Below are 27,139 nucleotides of genomic sequence, written 5' to 3' on the forward strand. Positions count from 1 at the left end.
CCCAAATTGGCAATCCCCTGATTCCGCCACACCCGTACTTCCCCTTTTCACCGCCCAGTCTGGAGTCCAGGTGGAGACAGATAATCTAGGATCGGCCCTAGACTTTTTCTATCTGTTCTTCACCCAGGATCTCTTAGACTTAATTGTGGCAGAGACCAACCGTAAGGCCACACAATATATAACCGCCAATCCGGAAAAGTTCCTTGCCCAGCCTTTTCGGTGGAAACCAGTCCAAGTTTCCGAAATTAAAATTTTTTTGGGCCTTCTCCCTCACACGGGACTAGTAAAGCAGAATGTGTTGCGGTCTTATTGGTCTACGGACCCAGCATATCATGTACCCCTGTACTCTGCTGCCATGTTCAGGACACGATTTGAGAACATCCTGCGCTTTCTGCACTTCAGTAACAACGAAACCTGTCATCGAAGTGACCACCCTGCTTTTGACCGGCTCCACAAAATTCAACCCCTATAGACCACCTGTCATCCAGATTTGCAGATGCTTATACCCCTGACCAGGACATCTGCGTAGACGAGTCCCTCATACGTTTTACCGGGCGCCTTCGCATCAAACAGTACATCCCAAGCAAGCGCGCCCGGTATGGGGTGAAACTGTATAAGCTCTGTGAAAGGGCCACAGGCTATACATCTTATTTTAGGGTCTATGAGGGAAAAACTCAAAATTGGAGCCGGTCGGATGCCCTGACTACCTGAGGAGCAGTGGAAAGGTTGTGTGGGACTTGGTGTCACCCTTGTTTCAGAAGGGGTACCATCTTTTTGTGGACAATTATTACACAAGTGTGGCCCTCTTTCAGCACTTAAAAATAGAAAAAATCAGATGCTGTGGCACCGTGCGGCCTAGTCGCCGGGGCTTCCCCCAACGGCTCATTACCACCAGACTTGAACGGGGGAAGAGGGCCGCCTTGTGTGCTGACGACCTGCTCGCGGTGAAATGGAAGGACAAGAGGGAGGTTTACTTCCTGTCCACCATTCACGCAGACACGACAGTTGAAATTCAACGGCGAACTGAGGTCATTGAAAAACCCCTTGTCGTCCACAAGTATAATACTAACATGGGAGGGGTGGACTTCAATGACCAGAGGTTAGCGCCCTATTTAGTTGCCCAAAAAAAAAGACGCTGGTATAAAAAAGTGTCTTTTTACCTCATTCAATTGGCAATTTACAACAGCTTTGTTCTCTACAGTAAGGCTGGGAGAACTGGATCGTTTATTCAATTTAATAAACAGATCATGATGGAACTCCTGTATCCAGGAGGTGCCGTGGCCCAACCCCAAGATGCAACTAGCCGGCTGCATGGAAGGCATTACGCCTATCCAATTCCGAGTACCCCAGGTCACCGAATCCGAAGAAAACGTTGTCGTGTCTGCAGCAGGGCTGGAATAAGGCGTGACACCACTGTTTATTGTCCCACCTGTCCTGACCAGCCTGGCCTATGCCTAGGGGAGTGTTTTGAGAGGTACCACGAGCAGGTACACTATTAGAGAGTAGGGAACTCCACACACAGCGGTAGGCACACAAGGGTCTCTCAGTGCTATTTCTGCTGCGATGCGTTAGGGCAAAATGCCTAGCAAAAGTCACACTTTGCGGTCCCCCCCTACGCCGGAAGTGCTGGACTTAACGCTAGTGCATGCCTACGTTACTGCGTGGCTTCTGTGGCAATATCGATCGGCCCGGAAGTCATGTTAGTCTATGGCGACGCAGTTCATTACTAGGCCGAATGCTACTCTTGTGGTATTGCCTGAAGGTCTGTTTTGGACGATGCGGTGCGGCGGGCTCGACCCACCGGATATGTCAATATGCAGTGTAAAACCAAACATCGGGTTTCCAGAGACCCTAATACACAGGGCTGCCAGAAACCACTCCTTTCACTTGGGACAAATTGCGTAATGTACTTCGCCACAACTCTGTGCGATTTGCACTTCGCACATTGTCCCATGGGGGAGGAGAGGTTTGTCCTTGGGAGGTAAGTTAAAAACAAATAAACAAAAACAAAAAAAAAAAAAACAGGTAAGCAAAAAAGTTAATATTTGGTTCGCAATGTTAAGGTTTTGATTAAAAAAGTTCAAAGTTTATTAATGTTAATGAAGTAATTGCTTTGCTGCTTGCTTGTTTTTTGGGTTTTTTGGTATTTTTTTTCTCTTTTTCCATCCATTAACCTTCCAGGTGGACCGAGCGAACGACTAACCAGCTGCAGCACTGATGGTGCATCCTGACAGAACATTGCGCGTCTGTCAGGTTACACAAAATCGGTGCATGCAGCGCTGCAGGACGAGATTTCTCCTCCGCAGTCAAAAAGATACGTTTGCCGAGGCATATGGGCCGAGGAGTGGTGTTGGGGTTCATACGCTTTGGCAAGCACTTTGTATCAAAAAAAGAACTCTGGCAATGATTTGTTCATCCACATCGATCGGTGTGAATGGATAAATCAGGTTTGCCAGGGCATACGAGCTGGTGGGTTTGGATTTTTGGGGCGGCAGCTCCTATGTCCTGGCAGACGCCTTCCCCTCCTTTTTGTATTGTTTTGTCTTTTTTCTTCTCTCTTTTTTCTATCCAGACCGACCAATCAGCTGCAGCACTGATGGTGCATCCTGACAGAAGCATTGTGCTTCTGTCAGGTTACACAAAATCGGTGCATGCAGCGCTGCAGGACGAGAGTTCTCCTCCGCAGTCAAAAAGATAAGTTTGCCGAGGCATATGGGCCGAGGAGCGGTGTTGGGGTTTCATATGCTTTGACAAGCACTTTGTATCAAAAAAGAACTCTGGCAATGATTTGTTCATCCACATCGATCGGTGTGAATGGATAAATCGGGTTTGCCAGGGCATACGAGCTGGTGGGTTTGGATTTTTGGGGCGGCAGCTCCTATGTCCTGGCAGACGCCTTCCCCTCTTTTTTTTTTCAAATTTTTTTGGCAGATATTTTTTTATCCACATTGATTGATTGATTGTTTGACGTTCATTTTTCCTTTCAGCCCAGAGTGAATTACCCTTATGCCCAATATAAGGAGTATAGCAGAAACTCCTAATACTGGCCATACATGTAATGATTGCAGAGACCCTAAAATGCCAGCACAGACCCCACGAATAATGCCATTTTGGAAAGAGGGCACCCCAAAGTATTCCGTTAGGTGCATGGTGAGTTCATAGAATATTTTATTTTTTTGTCACAAGTTAGCAGAAATTGTGTTTTTTTTCTTTTTCACAAAATGTCATTATCCGCTAACTTGTGACAAAAAATAAAATTTTCTATGAACTCACCATGGCCCTCATGGAATATCTTAGCGTGTATTCTTTCCAAAATGGGGTCATTTGTGGGGTTTGTTAACTGTCCTGGCAAGTGGGGGGGGGGGGGGTGCTAAATTGTAAGCACCCCTGTAAAGCCTGAAGGTGCTCATTGGACTTTGGGCCCCTTAGCGCAGTTAGGGTGCAAAAAAGTGCCACACATGTGGTATCGCCGAACTCGAAAGAAGTAGTTTAATGTGTTTTGGGGTGTATTTTTACACATACCCATGCTGGGTGGGAGAAATATCTCTGTAAATGACAATTTTTTGCTTTTTTTTACACACAATTGTCCATTTACAGAGATATTTCTCCCACCCAGCATGGGTATGTGTAAAAATACACCCCAAAACACATTAAACTACTTCTTCTGAGTACGGCGATACCACATGTGTGGCACTTTTTTGCACCCTAACTGCGCTAAGGGGCCCAAAGTCCAATGAGTACCTTTAGGATTTCACAGGTCATTTTGAGAAATTTCGTTTCAAGACTACTCCTCACGGTTTAGGGCCTCTAAAATCCTAGGACAGTATAGGAACCCCACAAATGACCCCATTTTAGAAAGAAGACACCCCAAGGTATTCCGTTAGGAGTACGGTGAGTTCATAGAAGATTTTATTTTTTTGTCACAAGTTAGCGGAAATTGATTTTTATTGGTTTTTCCACAAAGTGTCATTTTCCGCTAACTTGTGACAAAAAATAAAATCTTCTATGAACTCACCGTACTCCTAACGGAATACCTTGGGGTGTCTTCTTTCTAAAATGGGGTCATTTGTGGGGTTCCTATACTGTCCTGGGATTTTAGGGGCCCTAAACCGTGAGGAGTAGTCTTGAAACGAAATTTCTCAAAATGACCTGTGAAATCCTAAAGGTACTCATTGGACTTTGAGCCCCTTAGCGCAGTTAGGGTGCAAAAAAGTGCCACACATGTGGTATCGCCGTACTCAGGAGAAGTAGTATAATGTGTTTTGGGGTGTATTTTTACACATACCCATGCTGGGTGGGAGAAATATCTCTGTAAATGGACAATTGTGTGTAAAAAAAACAAAAAATGTCATTTGCAGAGAGATTTCTCCCACCCAGCATGGGTATGTGTAAAAATACACCCCAAAACACATTATACTATTTCACCCGAGTGCGGTGATACCCCATGTGTGGCACTTTTTTGCACCCTAACTGCGCTAAGGGGCCCAAAGTCCAATGAGTACCTTTAGGATTTCACAGGTCATTTTGAGGAATTTCGTTTCAAGACTACTCCTCATGGTTTAGGACCCCTAAAATGCCAGGACAGTATAGGAACCCCACAAATGACCCCATTTTAGAAAGAAGACACCCAAAGGCTTTCCGTTAGGAGTACGGTGAGTTCATAGAAGATTTTATTTTTTGTCACAAGTTAGCGGAAAATGACACTTTGTGAAAAAAACCAATAAAAATCAATTTCCGCTAACTTGTGGCAAAAAATAAAATCTTCTATGAACTCACCGTACTCCTAACGGAATACCTTGGGGTGTCTTCTTTCTAAAATGGGGTCATTTGTGGGGTTCCTATACTGTCCTGGGATTTTAGGGGCCCTAAACCGTGAGGAGTGGTCTTGAAAACAAATGTCTCAAAATGACCCTTGAAATCCTAAAGGTACTCATTGGACTTTGGGCCCCTTAGCGCAGTTAGGGTGCAAAAAAGTGCCACACATGTGGTACTGCCGTACTCAGGAGAAGTAGTATAATGTGTTTTGGGGTGTATTGTTACACATACCCATGCTGGGTGGGAGAAATCTCTCTGTAAATGGACAATTGTGTGTAAAAGAAATCAAAAGATTATCATTTACAGAGATATTTCTCCCACCCAGCATGGGTATGTGTAAAAATACACTCCAAAACACATTATACTACTTCTCCTGAGTACAGCAATACCACATGTGTGACCCCTTTTTGCAGCCTAGGTGCGCTAAGGGGCCCAACGTCCAAAGAGCACCTTTAGGCTTTACAGGGGTGCTTACAATTTAGCACCCCCCAAAATGCCAGAACAGTAAATACACCCCACAAATGACCCCATTTTGGAAAGTAGACACTTCAAGGTATTCACAGAGGGCTATGTTGAGTCCGTGGCAGATTTCATTTTTTTTTTGTCACAAGTTAGCAGAAATGGATTTTTTTTTTCACAAAGTGTCATTTTCCGCTAACTTGTGACAAAAAATAAAATCTTCTATGAACTCATCATGCCTCTTTGTGAATACTTTGGGATGTCTTCTTTCCAAAATGGGGTCATTTGGGGGGTATTTATACTATCCTGGAATTTTAGCACCTCGTGAAACCTGACAGGTGCTCAGAAAAGTCAGAGATGCTTTAAAATGGGAAAATTCACTTTTGGCACCATAGTTTGTAAACGCTATAACTTTTACCCAATCCAATAAATATACACTGAATGTTTTTTTTTTTTTTATCAAAGACATGTAGCAGAATAACTTTCGCGCTAAAGTGTATAGGAAATTTTACTTTATTTGAAAAATGTCAGCACAGAAAGTTAAAAAAGTCATTTTTTTGACAAAATTCATGTCTTTTTTAATGAATATAATAAAAACTAAAACTCGCAGCAGCAATCAAATAGCACCAAAAGAAAGCTGTATTAGTGACAAGAAAAGGAGGTAAAATTCATTTAGGTGGTAGGTTGTATGACAGAGCAATAAACCGTGAAAGCTGCAGTGGTCTGAATGGAGAAAAAGGCTCTGGTCCTTAAGGGGCGAAAAGACTGTGGTCCTCAAGTGGTTAACACACTTTTTCCTGCTGTAGCAGATGTACCTTGGCCAGTTCTGTGCACACATCCCTAAACTGGTCCATTAGCTCCCGAAACAAGGTTGGTCAATCTGGGTAAATTGTCTTTTATTCCAGTAGTTTTTTTTAAGTTGTCTTGAGAAATTAGTTCTGTGTTACTATTGATGATCATATTGATGATCATATTGTCACAATGCAAATATAGGTGATATTACTACCAAAAATGTAGTTACAGCTTACAGTTAGAGCTTCCTATTTCCATTCACAAAGGTCATTTTACAAGAAGTACCCCAGTGACATAAATATTCTTAATTGCTCCACAAAACTCCTTTCAAACTGAAGCTAAGCTTGTTATCAAGCAATCTCTGGGAATGGAGCCACACAAAAGGTCATGGAGATAACTTTGACTTTATAGCCATATACAATTATAATCCATCTAGTCTTTCAGAGGGAGTTAATAACCTTCTCTTTCAGGATGCTGGACGTCTAAAACCCAAACTATTGAGGGAACTAGGAGGTCACTGTATTGTGCTACACTTAATGCAATATATAGTTTTTATAGAATGTGAAAAAATTAAGACACATTGGGTATAGGTCAAAAGCTAATCAAGTAAACGTGACATAACAGGGCCAACCTTCCACAATAATAAAGGGCAGCATATAACCAAAGAGTATTTCTTGAAGTCTTATTTTCCAGTAATAAAACACTTATTAATTTCTATGCTAGTTAGAATTTCTTTGTAAGCTAAATCATGCCTTTGTCTGAAAAGGTGGTCCACAATCTGGTTCATCATTTGAAAAATTGCCCTTTCTTTAGGTTTTTACTTTTCTAATCAAGTCATAACCTTTCCATTGTGCAATTAAATATTTTTATAATGGCAGGGCAAGGAAAGACAATTAATCAGTATCTATTAACCTATGATGAAAGGTTAAACTCTGTTCCAATAAGCTAAATAAAGCAACTACTTTAATAATTTTATTAACTGGTTGCACCAAGATATCAGGGCATTTAAGGCATTCACTACTAGGCTTACTATCTACATAGATTGTTACAAGCATTTTTAAGTAAAGAGCATAGATCACTAGAAATGTGGGCATATTTGCTCTTCATTTTTTATGGACAGAGGTGAGATTGTACAATCCACTATATGACCATTTACATTTTGCAGTCCATTCTGTAATGTACTGAAACGTGCACAAGTAAAACATAGGTATATTCCCTTCATTTACCGTCAATTCAGATATATAAAAGTATGATTGGAGTAACCTATTTACATTTAAGTACCAGACTTATATTTTAATTTTCTACATACTGTTTAAAGTGGACCCAAATTAAAAATACAAGATTTCAGAAATAAAATCTATTTTCTAAATTATAATAATAAATAGCAGCCTTTTTTTCAGCTGCATGATGACAAATATAAAATATTTTACATTTATTGGAGGAACCCCTCCCTTCCTTTCAAATTGCCGGGACAAAATCCGGCAAACTGGTGAAGTAGGTGGTGTTCGGCAATGGAGGAATTGCTAATGGCTGCCACCTGTATAACCCTAGTTATGAAAAGAGAAGGGTGAAAAGCATGCACTGAAATGATCATAGGCCTGAAGGAGTGTTTATTTATATTTGTATGTGTCAGAGTGGTGCAACTAAATATTTTTAATTAAAAAAAATGTTTGGTTTGGGTTCGCTTTAAGTGTGTGAAGTGAACTGAAAATGTGGCTCAAAAGAGTTCCCTTAGGGAGTGTTACCTGTGTCCAGCAGAACTCATAAAGAAGTATGTGATCAGTTTGACCAAGTGATAGATTTGCTAGCTTAATATTTGCTGGTCCTGATGTTGTGTTGATGCAGAAAATGATCACATAAACAGTAACTCTTCCTTTTTGAGATTACATGTAGAAATATATAGCTCCAGACAGCTCTGGAGCTAATCGTGTGTGTGTGTGTCTGTGTGTGTCTGTGTGTGTGTGTGTGTGTGTGTGTGTGTGTGTGTGTGTGTGTGTGTGTGTGTGTGTGTGTGTGTGTGTGTGTGTGTGTGTGTGTGTGTGTGTGTGTGTGTGTGTGTCTGGTGAATGTTTGTGTATTGACTAGTCATATGATAACATTGGGTGTAGGCAGCAACAGATGTCAAAGGCACATGGCACACAATGTCCAGCCCCAATCATGGATGTGGTATTTTGCTAGGTATCAATAGTGTAGGGTTGGCTCAAGCTGCTACCAGGGCACATCAATCTGATGGATTCAGCAGACAAACCTTACTAAAACTATGTATTGCTGATTTGTCAAATTAGAGCTAAATGATGAATTATCTTATTTACTTCTTGTTATCCAGCAAGCTTAATCTGATTTGTATTCTTCCAATAGCTGTGCCCTTAATTATAGTGTTGCACCTAACGTGCATGTAATATAAAGTGGCTGGTAAATAAAGTCTGTGTGATTGATAAATAAAGACATTCCATTAAACATCTAATAAAAACAGCATTGCTAGATATTATTTATAGTGGTACATATTACTGGCATCATTTTAAACCTCTTACCTACACTAACTGGAACCACCCATGCCTTAAATTCTAGCCTATGCATAATTCTTGTTAAAGAGAACCAGAAACGAAGCACCATCATGTATTTTACCATATATATCAATGGGAACATGACAGTAAACACCTACTCTGCTCTTTGTTTCATTCTTCTCTGCTAAATCTGCCTGTTATCAGCTCTGATAAGAATCCCCGACTGAGCATTCAGTCTAGCTTTGCCCCAAATGATGTTAGCTGAGTCAGTCTTCTGTGATGTCTTTTCAAACCCAAGCCCGCCACCGCCTGGCTCTGCTTTTCTGCTATGAGGATACATAGCAGGAAAGCAGAGTCAGGAGGGGGCAGGCTTGGGCTTGAAAAGACATCACAGAAGACTGACTCATCTATAACATTCCGGGGCAAAGCTAGACTGAATGCTCAGTCAGGGATTCTTATCACAGCTGATAACAGGCAGAGTTAGCAGACAAGAATGAAACAAAGAGCAGAGTAGGTGTTTACTGTCATGTTCCCATTGATATATATGGTAAAATACATGAGGGTGCTTCGTCTCTGGTTCTCTTTAAGTGAGACGCATATAGTGGTTGCCATATTTATTTCCTTTTAAACATACCAGTTGCCTGGCAGTCCTGCTGATCTGTTTGGCTGCAATAACACACCTGAATCAGGTATGCCACTAATCAAGTCATACGTCAGTAAGAAATATCTGATCTGCATGCTTGTTCAGGGTCCATAGCTAAAAGTATTAGAGGCATCAGCAGAAATGCCTGGCAATTTTCTTTTTTAAAAAATAAATAAATATGGCAGCCTCCCTATACCTCTCACTTCAGGTGTGCTTTAACCAACTAACAAGGTTTAGTATACTAATGTTTGTGCTATTTGTTTGTGACATCTTAAAGAAAACCTGAACTGAACATTAAAAGTCAAAATAAGCATACACAAGTCATACTTACCTTCCATGTAGTCTACTCCTCAGTGTCTTTCTCCTCTCCCGCGTCCTATTTGTTCACTGTGATCAAGGGAATTTTCAATCCTCCATTTTGAAAATGGCTATTGTGGAGATATATTGGGGTGCTTATGATGTAAGGATAATATTTTCATTTGCCTGTCTGACTGCTATGTACCGTACTTCAGATGCGTATGTATGGGTCATCATCTGGCTTTGGGGGAAGCTGTACTTGTCTGTGTGACAGTGTGGAATACAATTACCCTCAGTTCCTCGGAGAGCAGGGAGCTAATTAGAAGCCCTATTGTCCCATTATACCAATCAGGACATAGTCAGGGAACTTCAAAGACCTACATTTGCATCTAAAGAGGACTTCAGTGAATAATGCTTGGGTAATAAGACAATGGCAGAAGTGAAGTGTGTTGAAGTCCTTGACACTTGAAACATTTACACTTCTGTTGAGGAAGTGAAGAACTGTAGGCTAAGTCAGGAAGAGTAGCTGCACCAAAAGTTGGCATGTGTGTTAAACACTATTTCATTGTGAGGAAATTGAATTATTGCTGGAGGTGCAAGCTATACCCTGTAAATTACATCTATTGGAAGTCTTTTCATGTATGTGGGCTATTGTACATTTTTCGCAGGTGGATGTTAGATCTCTGGAGATCCAATTATGACTGAGGATGTAATTAAATCTAGCTTCCCCCCGTCCACACAGGCTTACAGCCTCGAGGCGAATATTTCATTATAAAAACCAGGGGACATCTACCTCAAATCAGTTCTCTTCTGACGGTAGCGGCGGCTGGACTCCTAGCCTAAGCTAGTGGACTCCTGGTCTAGCCAGACTGTGTCCGTCCACACAAAAGTCCACGATTCTTCTATCTGGATCCCTTTATTTTGGTAAGCAAAATCGCTTTGTGTGTTATCTTTGTAACTTTTATCTTGTAACGATTTTTACTTTGTTTTTTGTAATCTTTTTGTATATATTAAGTTCTGCACTGTTCTATGTTTTTCTGGAATATTAAATTATTATTTATTAAGCTTGACTTCTGCCGTACTAAACTCATAGCCTAGAAGAGACTGAAGTGTAACCGTGTATAAGTTCATGCCTAGTTGTATGTTTGAGCAACACTACCGTATGAAATTGTAATTGCATTGTGTGTGGGGGCGTTTGTCATACGTTGGCCTAAGCGCGCAGCTGACCCAACGTACGAACAACGCCAGTGCGAGTAGCGACAGCAGAGTGGCTAACAGTATCGTTCGGAACGACTGTTAGTGGGTCTTTGCTTCACGACAGTGTAAGATTGCAACTGTGTGTGTGTGTGGGTGCGTGGCGTTCCCGTATTTGGCCTAAGTGCAAAGCTGACCCGAATACGAAAATGCGGAGTGCGCGCTGAGGACTCAACAGCAGAGTGGAAGTGTCTAGCGAACCGCTAGTGGTGGCTGTGAGAGGTGTTCTGAGGGGTCCCAGCCTTGTTTTAGCTTGACTAAGGCTGCTTCCCCTCTCAGTCTGGTCAAACCCGCAGTCGGGAACCGTATACGCAGGCGTGCCGCGGGCCGGTTCCTGACAGCTATTACCCATAACAGCTTTCTGGTCAGCACACAGTTAAACTGTAACATCGTCCACTTGAGCCATAGGGAAACATGGACATTACCGGGTACATCAGTTTTCCTCTCAGCTATAACTGACAGCAACTGATATTTTACTGACAGCAACTGATATATTTCAGATCTGACAAAATATTGTCAGAACTGGAAGGGATTATTATCAGAAGAAAATGGTGAGCTTCTGAGAGGAACTGATGGCAAGGTAACTATGCAATGTTCATTTGAAGTTACCTCATGTGTTTATTTTAAATATTTTTACTCAGTACAGGTCCTCTTTAAGAACGTTCTTGCTGTGGATTCATGTAAATGATCACACTCACACAATTACTACATTTATCAGTCCTTTTGCAGCTCTTACTGTGGTTTGTTATCACCTATATAAGGGCTGCAACATACAAACTAATGCCAAATAGCATATATCTTTGAGAAAACAGTCTTACGGGATAGTTTATGTTCTCCCCGCTCAGGTGGACACTATAGTAACCCCTTGTTACTGCTGTGGGGTGTATGCTGCTGCATTACAACCCCTGTTTCAGCTCATGAAGAAGTCAATGGATAAAATGGGTAGAAAACATTGGGCGACATCAGCATATATGCTTTTTGAAATGATTGTGCTCATAGCATCCAAAAGATTTCACAGTAGTGTCCATGGTCCTGACAGTTTGCTGTCTGTGAAATAACAACAACATTTTCCAACTGCCAAGCAAGCAGTATCTCCCTCTGTGCATAGAACGCTCAGTAATGAACATTTCGTGCAGATCACCTGGCAGAACTAAAGATGTCACCACCAGTGATACATTTCAGAATGTAAATCTGGGAGAGGGAAGATTTCCATGCCATGGGTCAGATCCCAGAGGGTGCTATCCTGGCTACAATGGATGTTGAATCCCTTTATACTAACATTCCACACGAGGACGGTATTGCAGCTTGCCAACATTTCCTTCAGCTTAATGATCTACCAACAGCGCCCACACTACAACTTATCAGGTATATACTAACACAACTATTTTTCATTTGGGAATGATATATATCTACAGTCAATGGGCAGTGCTATGGGAAGTAGGATGTCACCCCAGTATGCAAATTTATTTATGGCCAGGTTGGAGGAAAACTTCCTTTCAACTTGTGAAATTAAACCATGGGCTTACTTCAGATTTATAGACTATATCCTATTAATCTGGACCGCATCACAGGAAGAATTAATCAGGTTCCACAAAAACTTCTCAGGGTACCACAAGGACATCAAGTTAATGCTCAGCTTTTCAACCTCCCATGTTAGTGTCCTGGATACCACAATTTATATACAAGATAGAATTTTACAAACATCCATATACCGTAAATCAACTGACAACTGCATATTTACCTAAAATAGAAGCGTTTCCACCCAGAACACACCAAAAAATCTATTGTTTACAGCCAGGCTCTGAGGTATAACTGAATATGTTTTAATTCAGAGGACAGAGACAGACAACTTATGTAACTATGTAATATATAAATAGATCAGGGATATCATCCACGAATCGTTGATGATCACATAAACAGAGCAACTTTAAAATCAAGAGAGAAACTGTTGAAGTACACCCCAAAGACTGAAAACGAAAGAACCCCAATTGTAGTAACCTACAACCCAAAATTAAAGACACTGAGGAAGATATCGAAAGCCCTACAACTGATACTCTACAAAGACAAACGCCTGAAGGAAGTTTTTCCTGATTTACCACTGCTTGCTTTCAGACAACCTCCTAATTTGAGACAAATGATTATCAGAAGTGCATTATCTACACCAGAAACTCCAGGCACGTTACCCTGCAATAAAACAAGGTGGGAGACCTGCCCTTATATCATGGGCACAAGCCAAATACCAAACTCACAGAAATATCATCAAATACAAGACCAATTTTCCTGTGAGTCATCCAATGTTGTATACACTGCATGAAATGCCCCTCAAGAGGAATCTACAGTATATAGGAGAAACAGGACAAAAACTGCGCACAAGAATAAACCATCACCACTTTAAAATCAATGAGGGTAAAATGGACACACCAGTGGGTCAACACTTCTGTGAACCAGGACACAGCATGCAAGATCTAAAAGTACTTGTTCTCAAGGGTAACTTCAAAAATGAACAATCAAGAAAGATTTCTGAGTACAAATTTATGAAAATGTTCAAGACATTAGCAGAAGGTTTAAATTGTGGAACAGGATTCATGACACCTTATGTAACATGATTGATTTGGCTTCATGATCTTCAGAAACCTGCTGGATTTCATGTATGCTTGCACTAACTCACTGGCTCCAGCCTGCTGATCACCTGACACCTAACAGATAAACAGTAACCAGCACAACTGTCATCTTCATGTTTACTATTTACCTGCATCGGTGTTTTACTTCAGCTAACATCTGGAAATATGCCTGAAGAAGGGAACTAGATCCCAGAAAGCTTGCATAATTTAACTCTATCAGTTAGCCATTAACCTCCTTGCCGGTTATCCCGAGCTCAGCTCGGGGTAACCTGCGTAGGGGGATTTCTCCGGCCCCGCTGGGCCGATTTTCACATTTTTTTTTCCTGCACGCAGCTAGCACTTTGCTAGCTGCGTGCAGTTTCCGCTCGCCGCCGAATCGCCGCTACCCGCCGCGCCACCCCCCCTCCAGACCCCCTGCGCAGCCTGGCCAATCAGTGCCAGGCAGCGCTGAGGGGTGGATTGGGATTCCCTCTGATGTCCCGACGTCCATGACGTCGGTGACGTCATCCCGCCCGGTCGCCATGGCGACCGGGGAAGCCCAGCAGGAAATCCCGTTCTGAACGGGATTTCCTGCTTACTCTGATCGCCGAAGGCGATCAGAGTGGATAGAGAGACGCCGCTTGTCAGCGGCTATCATGTAGCGAGCCCTCGGCTCACTACATGATTTTAAAAAAAGTGCTGCGCTGCCCCCTTGCCGCCAGAATTGTAACGGCAAGGGGGTTAAAGGGTATTTTTTTTTACAAAACATTGTTTTTTCTACTTATATAATTTGTTTGGCTAACACTGTACAGAAACGTTTTTGCTACTATCAAAGATGGTCAAACAATGACTAGTCTATGAATCAATATAATAAAAATAGGCAATTTTATCCATTATGTCATTTTCACTAAAGTTCTTCTTTAACATTAGTTCAGTTAAGGTGGCCACACAAATGCTATCAGGACAGACTTCCTTCAAATAACTTTCATCATTTTGATCTTCCCTCTCTGAAATCCACCATCTACTTTACAAAGTCAGAATACATTTAGCATTCTATGTGCATCAAGCTGTGGAACAATAGTTCTGTACTGTATGCAGTGTTCTCCCCAGAATTTTTTTCCAGCCGGGTGGCATGAAAAATCAGCCGGGTGGGGATGGTCATGCTGATTGCCACTAGGTGGGTTATCGCCAACGCGCCCCCCCCCCCCCCCCATAAAATTGACAGGCTAGGTTCCGTACTGGAATCTCTTAAAGGGATACTTAATTGAAGAAAAATTAGGCTAGTTGTTTACCTGGGGCTTCTTCTAGCCCCTTAAAGTCCTCCTGCTGCCCTCATCGCCATTCCACGCTGCTCTCTTCCTTAGCCTCGCACCAACGCGATCATGCTGCCAGGAGCACTTTGCCTATGCACAGTAGCAATTTTTCGTTACCCCGAAGTGCAGAACGCTGCCGGTCACGGGAATGTGATGATGGAGGAGGCGAATGACACGTGGTGGCCATGCATGCAGCATTCAAAGGGGAATCACAGAGGTACAAAGCAGCAGCGCGAATGACTGCAAGGCATTAGAACAATTTAAGAGGCTGGAAGAAGCCCCAGGTAAGTAGCTGGCCATTTTCTTTTAACAGGCAAAGTGTCTTTAAAGTTCTAACTATCCTTCTGCTGATTTGACAATGAAACTAGCAGCTTTTCCTATATACATGGGTGGTCCCAGTATGGGAAAGAGGATTTCTGGGCCATAGCATGATATTGATAAGCAGGCAGCTTATCAATATCATGTTATGGCACCAGATATCCCCACCACCCATGTATATAGGAAACATGGGAAAAAAATCTTAGTAGTTTCATTTTTAAACCTAGCGAGGGAATCCCAATCCACCCCTCAGCGCTGCCTGGCCAGGGTGCCTCACTAATCACTTTGTGTCTGCCTGCCTTTGTCCGTGGCTGTCAGTACAGCGTCTCACTTTCCCCCCTCAGACCAGTCTAGTCTGGCAAGAATCAGAGACCAGGGGACACAGTCACAGGACAGGATAATCAGGGGGTGAAAGGGTTAAGCATCTTGAAGTTCTAGCTGGCGGGAGGGTCTGCGTTAGATAGTGAAACTCACTAACACAACACACAGCGGCTGGCAGGAGGATGAATACAGCGAGAGGAGGAGAGCTGAGAGCATCTGGCTAAACATTCCACAGAGTACTGAGCCGCGCTTCCTCTCCGATCTCCTGCTCAGCTAAGCTGCGTGTGACGTCACCTGCATTCCCCGCCCCTCCATACAACTGCCGGGAGCTGAGAAGGAGGGCGGAGGCAGCGTCCCTGAGTGACAGCGGCTGGCTGCAATGATACAGCCGCCGCTGCTCACTAATGAGCGACACAGAACGGGACAATTTCACCCCGGCGCTCAGAGGAGATCAGCCGGGCGCTCGGAGGAGATCAGCCGGGCGGCGCGCCCTGGTAAATGGCCCTGGGGAGAACACTGTGTATGGAACAGTACAAAAGCTCAAAAAGGTAGTGCTTAACCTGATTTCTACTGAATGCCAATGAAAATGGAGACTGCAGTGCAAACAATTGATGATTTTAGATTGATAGTTTGATTTTCTTTTATACTATTACACTAGTTTTACAGTATTAAGCTATTAGAGTTTTTTATTTGAGGTTATCAAATTGGCCATGAATGGGATATTGGAGGTGGAATAGGAAGTGGATTGTATCTGATTGTGGAGGATGGGGTGACCTGGGAATACCCCCAAGTGCTACTAGACCCTGGTGGTCATCGCATCTGGTGAGTGGTGTGGTGGAGGTGTACTGTGATATGCAAGAAAGGGACCTTGAAATATTTACAGAGGAGAAAAATGACTTCATGTTGCCTAATTTGTGGGACTAAATTGCTATTACATATGCATTTGAGTGGTGCCTATACTGAGTATTGAACTGTACTATTGTTGAAAAGAGCAGGAGGTGCACCAGCAGCAAGCTGACTAAGGTGCAAATGGAGACAGCTAGTGTGCATCAGATATTCTGAATTGTTATCTTTATGTCTTTGTCTAAACAACTCAAATTAAAAGACAGAGAATATGGTTGTGTATTATGTTAGGTAAGAGAAATTATATTGCCACCCAGCACTGTTAAAAAAACACCAGGCCTATGACCTGATAAGTTTATGGGTGGAATGCTATGGGCATTCAGGTTTCACCACCTGTGCTTAGAGGAAAATCATCTGAGTGCATTCCTCTGACAGTACCAGGGTCAATGCTAATGACTGTTGAGCTTTCTCATCAGAAACGCCTTATTTGTGGCTACAAGCACTATTAGGCACTGCTATTTGGCCTGAGTAAGTGGGTATACACCCACAAAACGCGTTGCAAGTACAATAAAAGTCTATTAATACGTGAATTTGTCTTCATTGAGGAAAGCCACCTTACTTTTTTCATTGTATTTGTTTGTAACGCATTTTATCTTCTCTGGGAGCTTCTTTTCCCTTTATCCTGTGCCTTCACCCTCCTTTCGGAGGGGAGGTCATCCCTCTTTGACCAGTTTAGGTCAAGTGAGGTTTGCTTTTTATAAAGAATGCGACCATTACCAGCTCCGTCTGGTCACCCGAGTGGAGTCGGGGTAATACATCTCCACCTGTTTCTAGTGATCGGTTGCCCTTCTGCAACCCACCTTTGTGAGTATACTCCATCCGCATATTTTACATACTTCTGGTGCTGTGACATACTGCACCATTTGGGCTCCTAGTGTCTCTGTGTTTTCTTTTTGCAGGGTGCAATTTTTATTATCCCTACTTTTTGTCCATTTTTCATACAACTGGTGCAGCTTATTTTCCTTATGGGGGGCTTAATTTATTACAGGATAATTTCCTCAATACCACCTGAGACTCTCCCTTTGCTGATATACCAGTCTATATGAATCCATGTTGTAATATAATGTTTCATGTGACACTTATTACATGCAGCTTGTATAATTTATTATCTTTTATTTATACAATGTCAACATATTAGGCAGTGCTGAACAATAATTAGGGGGTCAAACCAGCATAAATAATAAGCATTTACTATGGATCCTTCCCAACTGGGTTTATAATCCTGTATTGCTTTTTCTTTGATGGAATGACCTGGTGGAACTTGAAGCTTTTGCATAGAAATAAAAGAAGTAGTACACACTAATAGGCTCTCTGGAAAGTGTGAGCCAGCATAGATGATAGACTGCTTATTAGTAGTAGAATTCATTTCTTTTATTAAGTTAGAAACACCTAAATGTTCGCATGACCCACTTTCACCAGTTACGCTGTGAAAGTCATGGGAAAGTTAATGAGCCAAAGTCCTAAGATGACAGGATACTATTAGCATGCATTTAGCAGCTTCTAGGGCTGGGGCGATAGCCATTATTAGCCGGTGATCTGCACATTCATTAACACCTCCTTACATTAGTGTCGGAACTAGAAAAAAATTGTGAAGATAACGCAGAGGAGCGGGCAAGCAGCTGAAGCTTACCAGATGTCCTTACAGAGAACTCTTTAAGCAAATACTTATACATATAAATTCATCTTTTATATCAGTTAGCAAAATTAGCACTGCCTGGACAGAAAAAAATAATCTGATAGGCATTATGGAATTATATATACAAAACCTCCAACTAAAATTCATTTTAACTGCCCCTGAATCAGAGGAAACATTACTGAATGAAGCCCATGATGGGCAAGATGACCTCCTCCAAAGTCTCCAGATGCTGCTTGTTGTCTTTGAGGACCCTCCCATACCATATGCCCTTTTTTCCCCCCAAGCCCAATGGAAGTTCCTCTAGATCAGGGATGTCAGGTGTCATACTCAATCACATAAGTGGCCAAAATCTGAAACACGGTCTTAGTTGTGGGCCACATTGCTTATTAAAATGTAACGGTGGGGATGTGTGTCTCTGGTGGGCACCCTAAAGATGTCAGGTGCAATACCTGAATAGCTCCTCAACTGGACGAGAATGCAGCGTGTTGTCATCTGTAGTAAAAAAAAAAAAAAAGCGGAAATAGAGAGCAGCACCATGTGCTGTATTCTACTATACTCCTGTATTCCACAATTTTACTTACAGCAAACTGGGCGTTACATGTGTAATGTGGAATACTCAGGCCCGTGGATGTGGTTGGAGTGCAGAGGGTGGTCTTCCTGCTGTCTTGTTTAAAAAGAATGCTTGCTTGCAGCTTTGGGTGGATGCTTTTAAATGCGTACCGTGAACCGTGAGTGTGTGCAAACTGTAGACCTATATGACAAATCACAATCGGCAATGGGGAGGATGAAAATATTTAGAGATAACACTAAAAAAGGTAAGGCTGGACACTGTCACATATTGTCACTGTTCCAGAAAATTAGTAAAAAATTTGTAAAAAAGGAAAAATGGTACACATGTCCACAAGCCAAAAAAAATACATGCGCGTACATACAGCTGCAATGGTCTGCCATCTCCATGGAAATGTCAAAGAATGTCGGTACAAATACAAATAAAGAGCAAGAATTAATTTCCTCATTTCTTTTACTGCTTACAAACATGCATATGTGAAACTCTTGAGGACCACATTGAATGGGGTAAAGGGCCAGATTCAGCCCCCCGGGCCTTGTGTTTGACACCTGTGCTGTAGATTGTAAGCCCACCTTGTGTTTGACACCTGTGCTGTAGATTGTACGCTCACCTTGTGTTTGACACCTGTGCTCTATATTGTAAGCGCGCCTTGTGTTTGACACTTGTGCTGTAGATTGTAAACTCACCTTGTGTTTGACGCCTGTGGTCTAGATTGTAAGCTCGCAAGGACAGGGACCTCCCCTTTTGTTTCCTGTTCTGTGCAATCCTCTATAATAAAACCTCTGTGTCCCTACGTGTGCTGTCTCTGTGTAGCTGGGTCCGTGCTTTTTGCTACTGCGCATGTGCACAGCATGGACCCAGCCTCACAGAGACAGGAGGACAGGGATGGTGCCAGGGAGCCAGGCGGGCATGTGAGCCAGCGGCAGGTGCGTGCGAGCGCGTGTGTGGCGGGGGCGCACGCAGTACATGCGGCGGCAAGAAACACAGGTCCTAGAGCCTGTTTTTAAATGGACTTGGGTCTGCTAGTTTATGAAATAAACATCAATCAGTATTGGTGATGTAATTTAAACTACACTTCATTTGTATGTATCGGTACTTGTGTCACTGGTTGCCCAGATTTTACAGTATGTTGAACTGCTCATGTATCTATGCTCCCCACTGTTGTATGTTTTGCACGTTGTACATCGCTATGGAATATGTTGGCGCTCTATAAATAAAAATAATCATAATAATGATAATTTCATCCGAGTGGTGCAGTATGATTCTGAACTGCGCATGCGTGTTTCGACTGCACATGAGCAGTGAAAGAAAGCACCTGTGGACAGGCGCTTAAATTTGCTGTGCATGTGCGGTAAGGAACTCACACCTGCGCAGTTTTGAAAGGTGCGGGGTTGCTAGGGGGAACTTCTGGGAAAGTATTTGATGGAGGAGTCTAGTCAAATACTTAGAGGACCCTAAGAACAACGAGCAGCATCTGAGCCCACCATGGGAGGTACTTTAAAATATTCATATACATGTACCATGCTTTCATTTATCCTACTAAACCCATTATTCATTTGTATTTAAATTTAAATATATATATATATATATATATATATATATATATATATATATATATATATATATATATATATATATGTACCTTACATTTTCAGTAAAGGCTTAAAGAGAACCTTAATTGTGGGCACAAAAAAATTTCACTTACCTGGGGCTTCCCCAAGCCTCCTGCAGCCGTCCTGTGCCCGCGCCGGTCCTTCGGTGCCCTCTGGTCTCCCTCCGCGGCTAAGTTTCGTTTTCGGCCGACTGCCAGTCGTCCTCCGGCACAGCGTCCTCTTCTTCTTCTGCATTCCCCACCGTAAAGAGTCGTAAAGCGAGTCCCACATGACGCGTCTTGCGTCATGCAGACGCACTTTACTGCGGGGAACGCTTTGCCGGAGGACGACTGGCAGTCGGCCGAAAACGAAACTTAGCCGCTCCACACAAGCTAAAGTTGGCAAATATAGAGCATGTACCTTCAGTATAAAAAATTATGGGTATTAAAGGCTACTGCACCTTTTTAGCAATTCAACATTTAAAGAAATCTCCAGAATGTCTTTAGCTTTCTAAAAGGTATTATTATTATTTAACACCACTGTTCCAGTAGATATGGATATTAAGAGAAATCACTGGAAAAGTTTCCATAATATATGCGTTCTTGCTAAAAGCAGTGTTAACAATATGATATAAACAATGGTTACGGTCAAACTTGTACTTTTAATCCCCTAGACCAGTGGTCCTCAAATTAAGGCCCGCGGGCCGAATGCGGCTCCCTCAGGCTTTTTCACTGGCCCCCACTCTCAAAATCTATTACTTACAGTGATGTGAAAAACTATTTGCCCCCTTCTTGATTTCTTATTCTTTTGCATGTTTGTCACACTTAAATGTTTCTGCTCATCAAAAACCGTTAACTATTAGTCAAAGATAACATAATTGAACACAAAATGCAGTTTTAAATGATGGTTTTTATTATTTAGTGAGAAAAAAAATCCAAATCTACATGGCCCTATGTGAAAAAGTGATTTCCCTCCTTGTTAAAAAATAACTTAACTGTGGTTTATCACACCTGAGTTCAATTTCTGTAGTCACCCCCAGGCCTGTTTCAATTAAGAAATTACTTAAATAGGAGCTATCTGACACAGAGGTGTAGACCAAAAGCACCTCAAAAGCTAGACATCATGCCAAGATCCAAAGAAATTCAGAAACAAATGAGAACAAAAGTAATTGAGATCTATCAGTCTGGTAAAGGTTATAAAGCCATTTGGGACTCCAGCGAACCACAGTGAGAGCCATTATCCACAAATGGCAAAAACATGGAACAGTGATGAACCTTCCCAGGAGTGGCCGGCCGACCAAAATTACCCCAAGAGCGCAGAGAAAACTCATCCAAGAGGCCACAAGAGACCCCAGGACAACATCTAAAGAACTGCAGGCCTCACTTGCCTCAATTAAGGTCAGTGTTCACGACTCCTCTCTAAGAAAGAGACTGGGCAAAAACGGCCTGCATGGAAGATATCCAAGGCGCAAACCACTTTTAAGCAAAAAGAACATTAAGGCTCGTCTCAATTTTGCTAAAAAACATCTCAATGGTTGCCAAGACTTTTGGGAAAATACCTTGTGGACCGACGAGACAAAAGTTGAACTTTTTGGAAGGTGTGTGTCCCTTTACATCTGGCGTAAAAGTAACACAGCATTTCAGCAAAAAAACATCATACCAACAGTAAAATATGGTGGTGGTAGTGTGATGGTCTGGGGTTGTTTTACTGCTTCAGGACCTGGAAGACTTGCTGTGATAGATGGAACCATGAATTCTATGGTCTACCAAAAAATCCTGAAGGAGAATGTCCGGCCATCTGTTCGGCAACTCAAGCTGAAGCGATCTTGGGTGCTGCAGCAGGACAATGACCCAAAACACACCAGCAAATCCACCTCTGAATGGCTGAAGAAAAACAAAATGAAGACTTTGGAGTGGCTTAGTCAAAGTCCTGACCTGAATCCTATTGAGATGTTGTGGCATGACCTTAAAAAGGCGGTTCATGCTAGAAAACCCTCAAATAAAGCTGAATTACAACAATTCTGCAAAAAAAAAAATTCCTACAGAACGCTGTAAAAGACTCGTTGCAAGTTATTGCAAACATTTGATTGCAGTTATTGCTGCTAAGGGTGGCCCAACCAGTTATTAGGTTCAGGGGGCAATTTCTTTTTCACACAGGGCCATGTAGGTTTTGAGTTTTTTTTCTCACTAAATAATAAAAACCATCATTTAAAACTGCATTTTGTGTTCAATTATGTTATCTTTGACTAATAGTTAACGGTTTTTGATGAGCAGAAACATTTAAGTGTGACAAACATGCAAAAGAATAAGAAATCAGGAAGGGGCAAATCGTTTTTCACATCACTGTATAGATGCGGTCCACTGCATCTTTAAATATCTGCGATCCACATGAGTCCAATAGGACTGCAGGTTGTCACCAGGGTGTGCTTCACTGTCTGTAGCAAAGATGTTCTTCTGGCACCACATGAATAGCTGCTTCTCCTCCGGAGGAGTTCTCTTCTGTGTTGCAGGACATACTATCTACACATGCTGTGTTGGGGGGGGAGGCATACTATCGGATTTGGTGAAATGGGAGACATTAGGGCTGCACATGGTAACAGGTAATAGTTTACACTACCTAGGCTCCATGTAATGTTTTCTACATTTTATGTATACTCCGGCCCCCCAGCAGTCTGAAGTATGTTGAACCGGCCCTTGACCGAAAAAGTTTGGGGACCCCTGTCCCAGACCAATGGTGCCACATCTCCCTTCCATTTGTAACCCCACATTCATGGACAGCACACCTCCATTCACTGTATATCAGCTCATCCCTTCCAAGTACAGAAGCCTCCATTTTATTTGCCATAATGTCCCTCTACAAGCAGCCCCTCCTTCATATTCCATGGCAACATCTACTCTTTCCTATGCACCACAAAATGCGTAGCATTCCCCACAAGGTCATGGCCAACATGGTCCTTGGAGAAATACATCCGTGACTATGGGTTTACACCCTTAGGCCTTCACAGACCACTTTCTTAGATAATCTGTAAGGTATATCAATTATGCTTCCCTTTGAACACAACCTGAATAGGACAGAGAAGGTTACTTCCACCATGGATACTTCAGGAGTACACATAAGTAAACAAAGTTGTGTACTTTCATTTCTTTAGGAGCCCCAATCAATTTAATAGATAAAAATAAGGTAACATCTAAATGTTTGAACTTTACAGAATTTTTGCTCCAGTTCCATTTTCTCTAGTCATAGGAATATCTTTGAAATGGTACCTTGTTCCAATGTCCAACCAACTCCCATAATCTTTTACCAGGAAGAAAAAGTGCTGCAAAAGAGAATAAAAACAAATTATCAGCACCTTTCACGTCTGGCAACCTTAACCAGTGGTTGTGTTTAATGTTATGGAAGAGAGCAATTATGAAATTTCAGATATGTCCCAGTTAAGTCAGCAAAAACTTTATCGCTACATAAGACACCAAAGTGAGATATATATAACATTACATGATACCATATACATAATTATCTACAAAGTAGTAAAAAATAAATTGTATTCAGATATTTATCCCATTTATACCACTTGAATTATGTTGCTGGTATATGGTGTAGTGACAATATTTGATGAGGATAGAACTATCTCCTCCTACTAATAAAAAAAAAATGTAAAAATGGGGAAGTGGATGTTAATAAAGGAATTAACTGTTTATTTTACATTTTGGGACATGGCCTCAAAAGGTGGATGTGGTTAAATGGCTAAACTGTACTTTATAGTTTCATCCTACTGTGATTCCCTATATAATGACCCCCGATATAGTCTCCCCATTTAAAGTGCCTCTTATGTAGCTCATCCAACATAATGTCCCCCTCAAAATTATTTAGAGTATTTTCTTCCTTACTGGTGGCTTAAAGGCATTGTATTCAGAAGATGTGAAATTATTACTTCTATTCCCCCACCCCCACTTCAAAACAAGCTTTATTGATTGAACCAAGATACTTATTGCCTTCAACAAAGGAAAGGAAAATTGGAGAGAATATGAAAGAGGTTAAGTCTTGGGAAATTCTTAAGATTCCCTATATGAAGAATTCATTCTCATCAAATATAAACTAACAGCAGGGGTGTGTTGGATAGATCTAATGAAACAGGGGTGGAAGTCAGTGTTCTGGTATTGCTTTCTTTCACACATTTTTTTATCAAGTAATTTTACAGAATTTATAAATCAACTTGTAATAAACCTTCATTCAAGTAACATTATTACAGCCTTATAACATATGTCATCAAATGTCTGATTTACAGCTTCTAGTTCTTAGCTTGTGAACATTTTAAGCTCTGCAAGAAATATCTAAACAACTCAGAGCAGTGAATTGCTCACAGTTAGCCTTGGCTATATTTCTTAGTACTAAGTACATTTAGCCTCTCAGCATTAAACAAAGTCTTAGTTGTATACTGCTGTTTATCTAATCTGATCACGCCTGGAGGTAGGGATAAGGGGATTAGGAAAAAAAAATAGAAAAGGAGAGGAAGAGGAAGAGATTAAAAAAATGTAAGTTAATTTTTAAAGAATCCTATTCATTTTGTATGTGTTTACCTTTTTATTTATTCTTTATTTCCTGGAAAACCCTCTCAGCTTACTCCAGTACATCTCCAAGCTCTGAAAGTATGACTTTTCTGAAAGCCTATTTGAAAAAGTTTTCTCTTTCTCTTAAACTTCCAACCACTTTTATATAAACCCTCTGGCTTGAAATCTACCCACATAACCTATGTAACTATACACTTGTGCATTCTAGCCTGTATTTATTCTACATCTAAAGAGATTGGGGATCATTTTCATCATACCAGGATGAACAACTTTGCACCCTAGAGTAAAACTATATTTGAGATCTCTTGTATTGTTCAATGGTATAGACGGGATATTTCAGGTTTCCATTGTAGCTTCTCAATATTATTTTTGCTTACCTACCTCCTTACCAGTGTCCAATGCTTTAGAATTGCTAGACATTCTCACAAAACATGTAATAAAGTATGCCTTAACTACTCATACTACTCATATCTCCAACAGCATTCCAATATATGTACCATACTTGTTGTACTCAGGGCGGGCCCTAGACTTTTTGCTGCCTGAGGCAAATTTATAAAAAAAAATTGCCATGCCGCCCAAACTCATCCCCCCCCCCCCCCCGTGGGGCCACCGAGTCGGAAGGGTAGCGGGCAGGACGGGGTATTGGGCCTAGCGGTGGGGAGGGGGGGTCGGACTTCCTGTATTGTAAGTGGACGGCGATGCAGGAAGTGACGTCAGTGAGTGGAGCGCACGCTGGAACGCGGATAAAGTGAGTGCTCCCTGCCCGTGCCTCTTACGATTGGGCATCGACTGCTTCCTATTACAGCTGGAGGGGAGCGCAGATCGGGGGACCCAGGCGAGGGAGGGGGGGGTCCGACCCCCCCCCCACCGCTAGGCCCAATACCCCCGTCCTGCCCGCTACCCCTCCAGCTCGGCGGCTACCCCCCCCCCCCCCGCACCCATGGACGGTTGGGTGCCACCCCTAGAAGTTTGCCACCTGAGGCAAACGTTTCACCCCGCCTCATGAGCGGGCCGGCCCTGGTTGTACTTGTTGAGTCAATCAGGTGAAGCTTACAAGCTAATTGGCTTCCACCTTTGATCAGTTGTAATACTTTTGAATAGGTCAACATAAAAAATAACTATCCCTGGAGTATTCCAATGCTTGGAAGTGCAACTGAAGGCATACAATCAACTATGGGTCACAAGACACTGTCCAAAATTGTAGACAGGCACAGACGATGAATGCTGGAAAAAAATTAAGGCTTTATCTAGCTCAATGAGTATAGTCAAATCTTGATTTAATCACTTAAGGACTGCAGTCTTAAAACCCCTTAAGGACCAGACACTTTTTTTCCATTCAGACCACTGCAGCTTTAACGGTTTATTGCTCGGTGATACAACCTACCACCTAAATGAATTTTACCTCCTTTTCTTTGTCACTAATACAGCTTTCTTTTAGAGAAAAAAAATGAAAAGCGCTCCTATAGTGCATTAAACTTTTAATCAATAAAAACACAATATACAAATTGCACTTACAAGATTGGTGTCTTTGAGTCAGCGTGTTTATAGGCCACCCAACGATCAACTCCTCTGCCGCTGTCTGGCCAGGACAAGCGGCTGCTGAGATGGATCTGCTCTGTGCGCGCTGTAGCGTGGAGGGGATGAGGGGGCGTGCCCGTCGCACGAGTGAGCCTCTACATCACTACCGGTTTCGTACATTCCACGCCTTCTTCAGGACCTGAAGAAGGCGTGGAACGCCGAAATCGGTAGTGATGTAGAGGCTCACTCGTGTGATGGGCACGCCCCCTCATCCCCTCCACGCTACAGCGCGCACAGCGCAGATCCATCTCAGCGGCCGCTTGTCCTGGCCAGACTGTGGCAGAGGAGTTGATCGTTGGGTGGCCTATAAACACGCTGACTTAAAGACACCAATCTTGTAAGTGCAATTTGTATATTGCATTTTTATTGATTAAAAGTTTAATGCACTATAGGAGCGCTTTTCGTTTTTTTTCTCTTTGCATGCTACTTACTGGTTCCACCCAGAAGAGAAGCTGCTCCATAGTGCACCAACGAAAGAACATCTGAAAATACAGTCTTGTAGTTAGATAGATAGTGCTAGACAAAATTGTTTTCTTTTTGACTTGTTCTACAGCTTTCTTTTGGTGCTATTTGATTGCTGCTGTGATTTTTAGTTTTTACTATATTCATCAAAAAAAACCATGAATTTTGTCAAAAAAAATTTTTTTTTAACTTTCTGTGCTGACATTTTTCAAATAAAGTAAAATTTCTATATACATTTGTGTCCAAATTTATTGTGCTACAGGTCTTTGATAAAAAAAAATCCAATAAGTGTATATTTATTGGTTTGGGTAAAAGTTATAGCGTTTACAAACTATGGTGCAAAAAGTGAATTTGCCCATTTTCTGAGCACCTGTCATGTTTCATGAGGTGCTAGAATTTCAGGATAGTATAAATACCCCCCAAATGACCCCATTTTGGAAAGAAGACATCCCAAAGTATTCACTAAGAGGCATGGTGAGTCCATAGAAGATTTTGTTTTTTGTCACAAGTTAGCGGAAA

General features: G+C 42.0%; 1 protein-coding gene across 3 annotated transcripts in view; it reads right to left on the reverse strand.

The window, feature by feature from the left end:
- Positions 1 to 27,139, reverse strand: part of PIGN (phosphatidylinositol glycan anchor biosynthesis class N) — a 385,079-nt gene that overhangs the window by 9,003 nt on the left and 348,937 nt on the right. For 2 of the 3 annotated variants that reach the window (XM_068236754.1, XM_068236753.1), the window contains exons 28-29: positions 26,590 to 26,640; positions 23,279 to 23,331 (exon numbers count right to left, since the gene is read on the reverse strand). In XM_068236754.1, coding sequence (XP_068092855.1) covers positions 23,279 to 23,331; positions 26,590 to 26,640 — 104 coding nt within the window. The remainder of the gene's footprint in view (positions 1 to 23,278; positions 23,332 to 26,589; positions 26,641 to 27,139) is intronic. The other variant, XM_068236755.1, reaches the window with a different exon arrangement.

The sequence above is a fragment of the Hyperolius riggenbachi genome, chromosome 5 (genome assembly GCF_040937935.1).
Source record: "Hyperolius riggenbachi isolate aHypRig1 chromosome 5, aHypRig1.pri, whole genome shotgun sequence".
Taxonomy (NCBI): Eukaryota; Metazoa; Chordata; class Amphibia; order Anura; family Hyperoliidae; genus Hyperolius; species Hyperolius riggenbachi.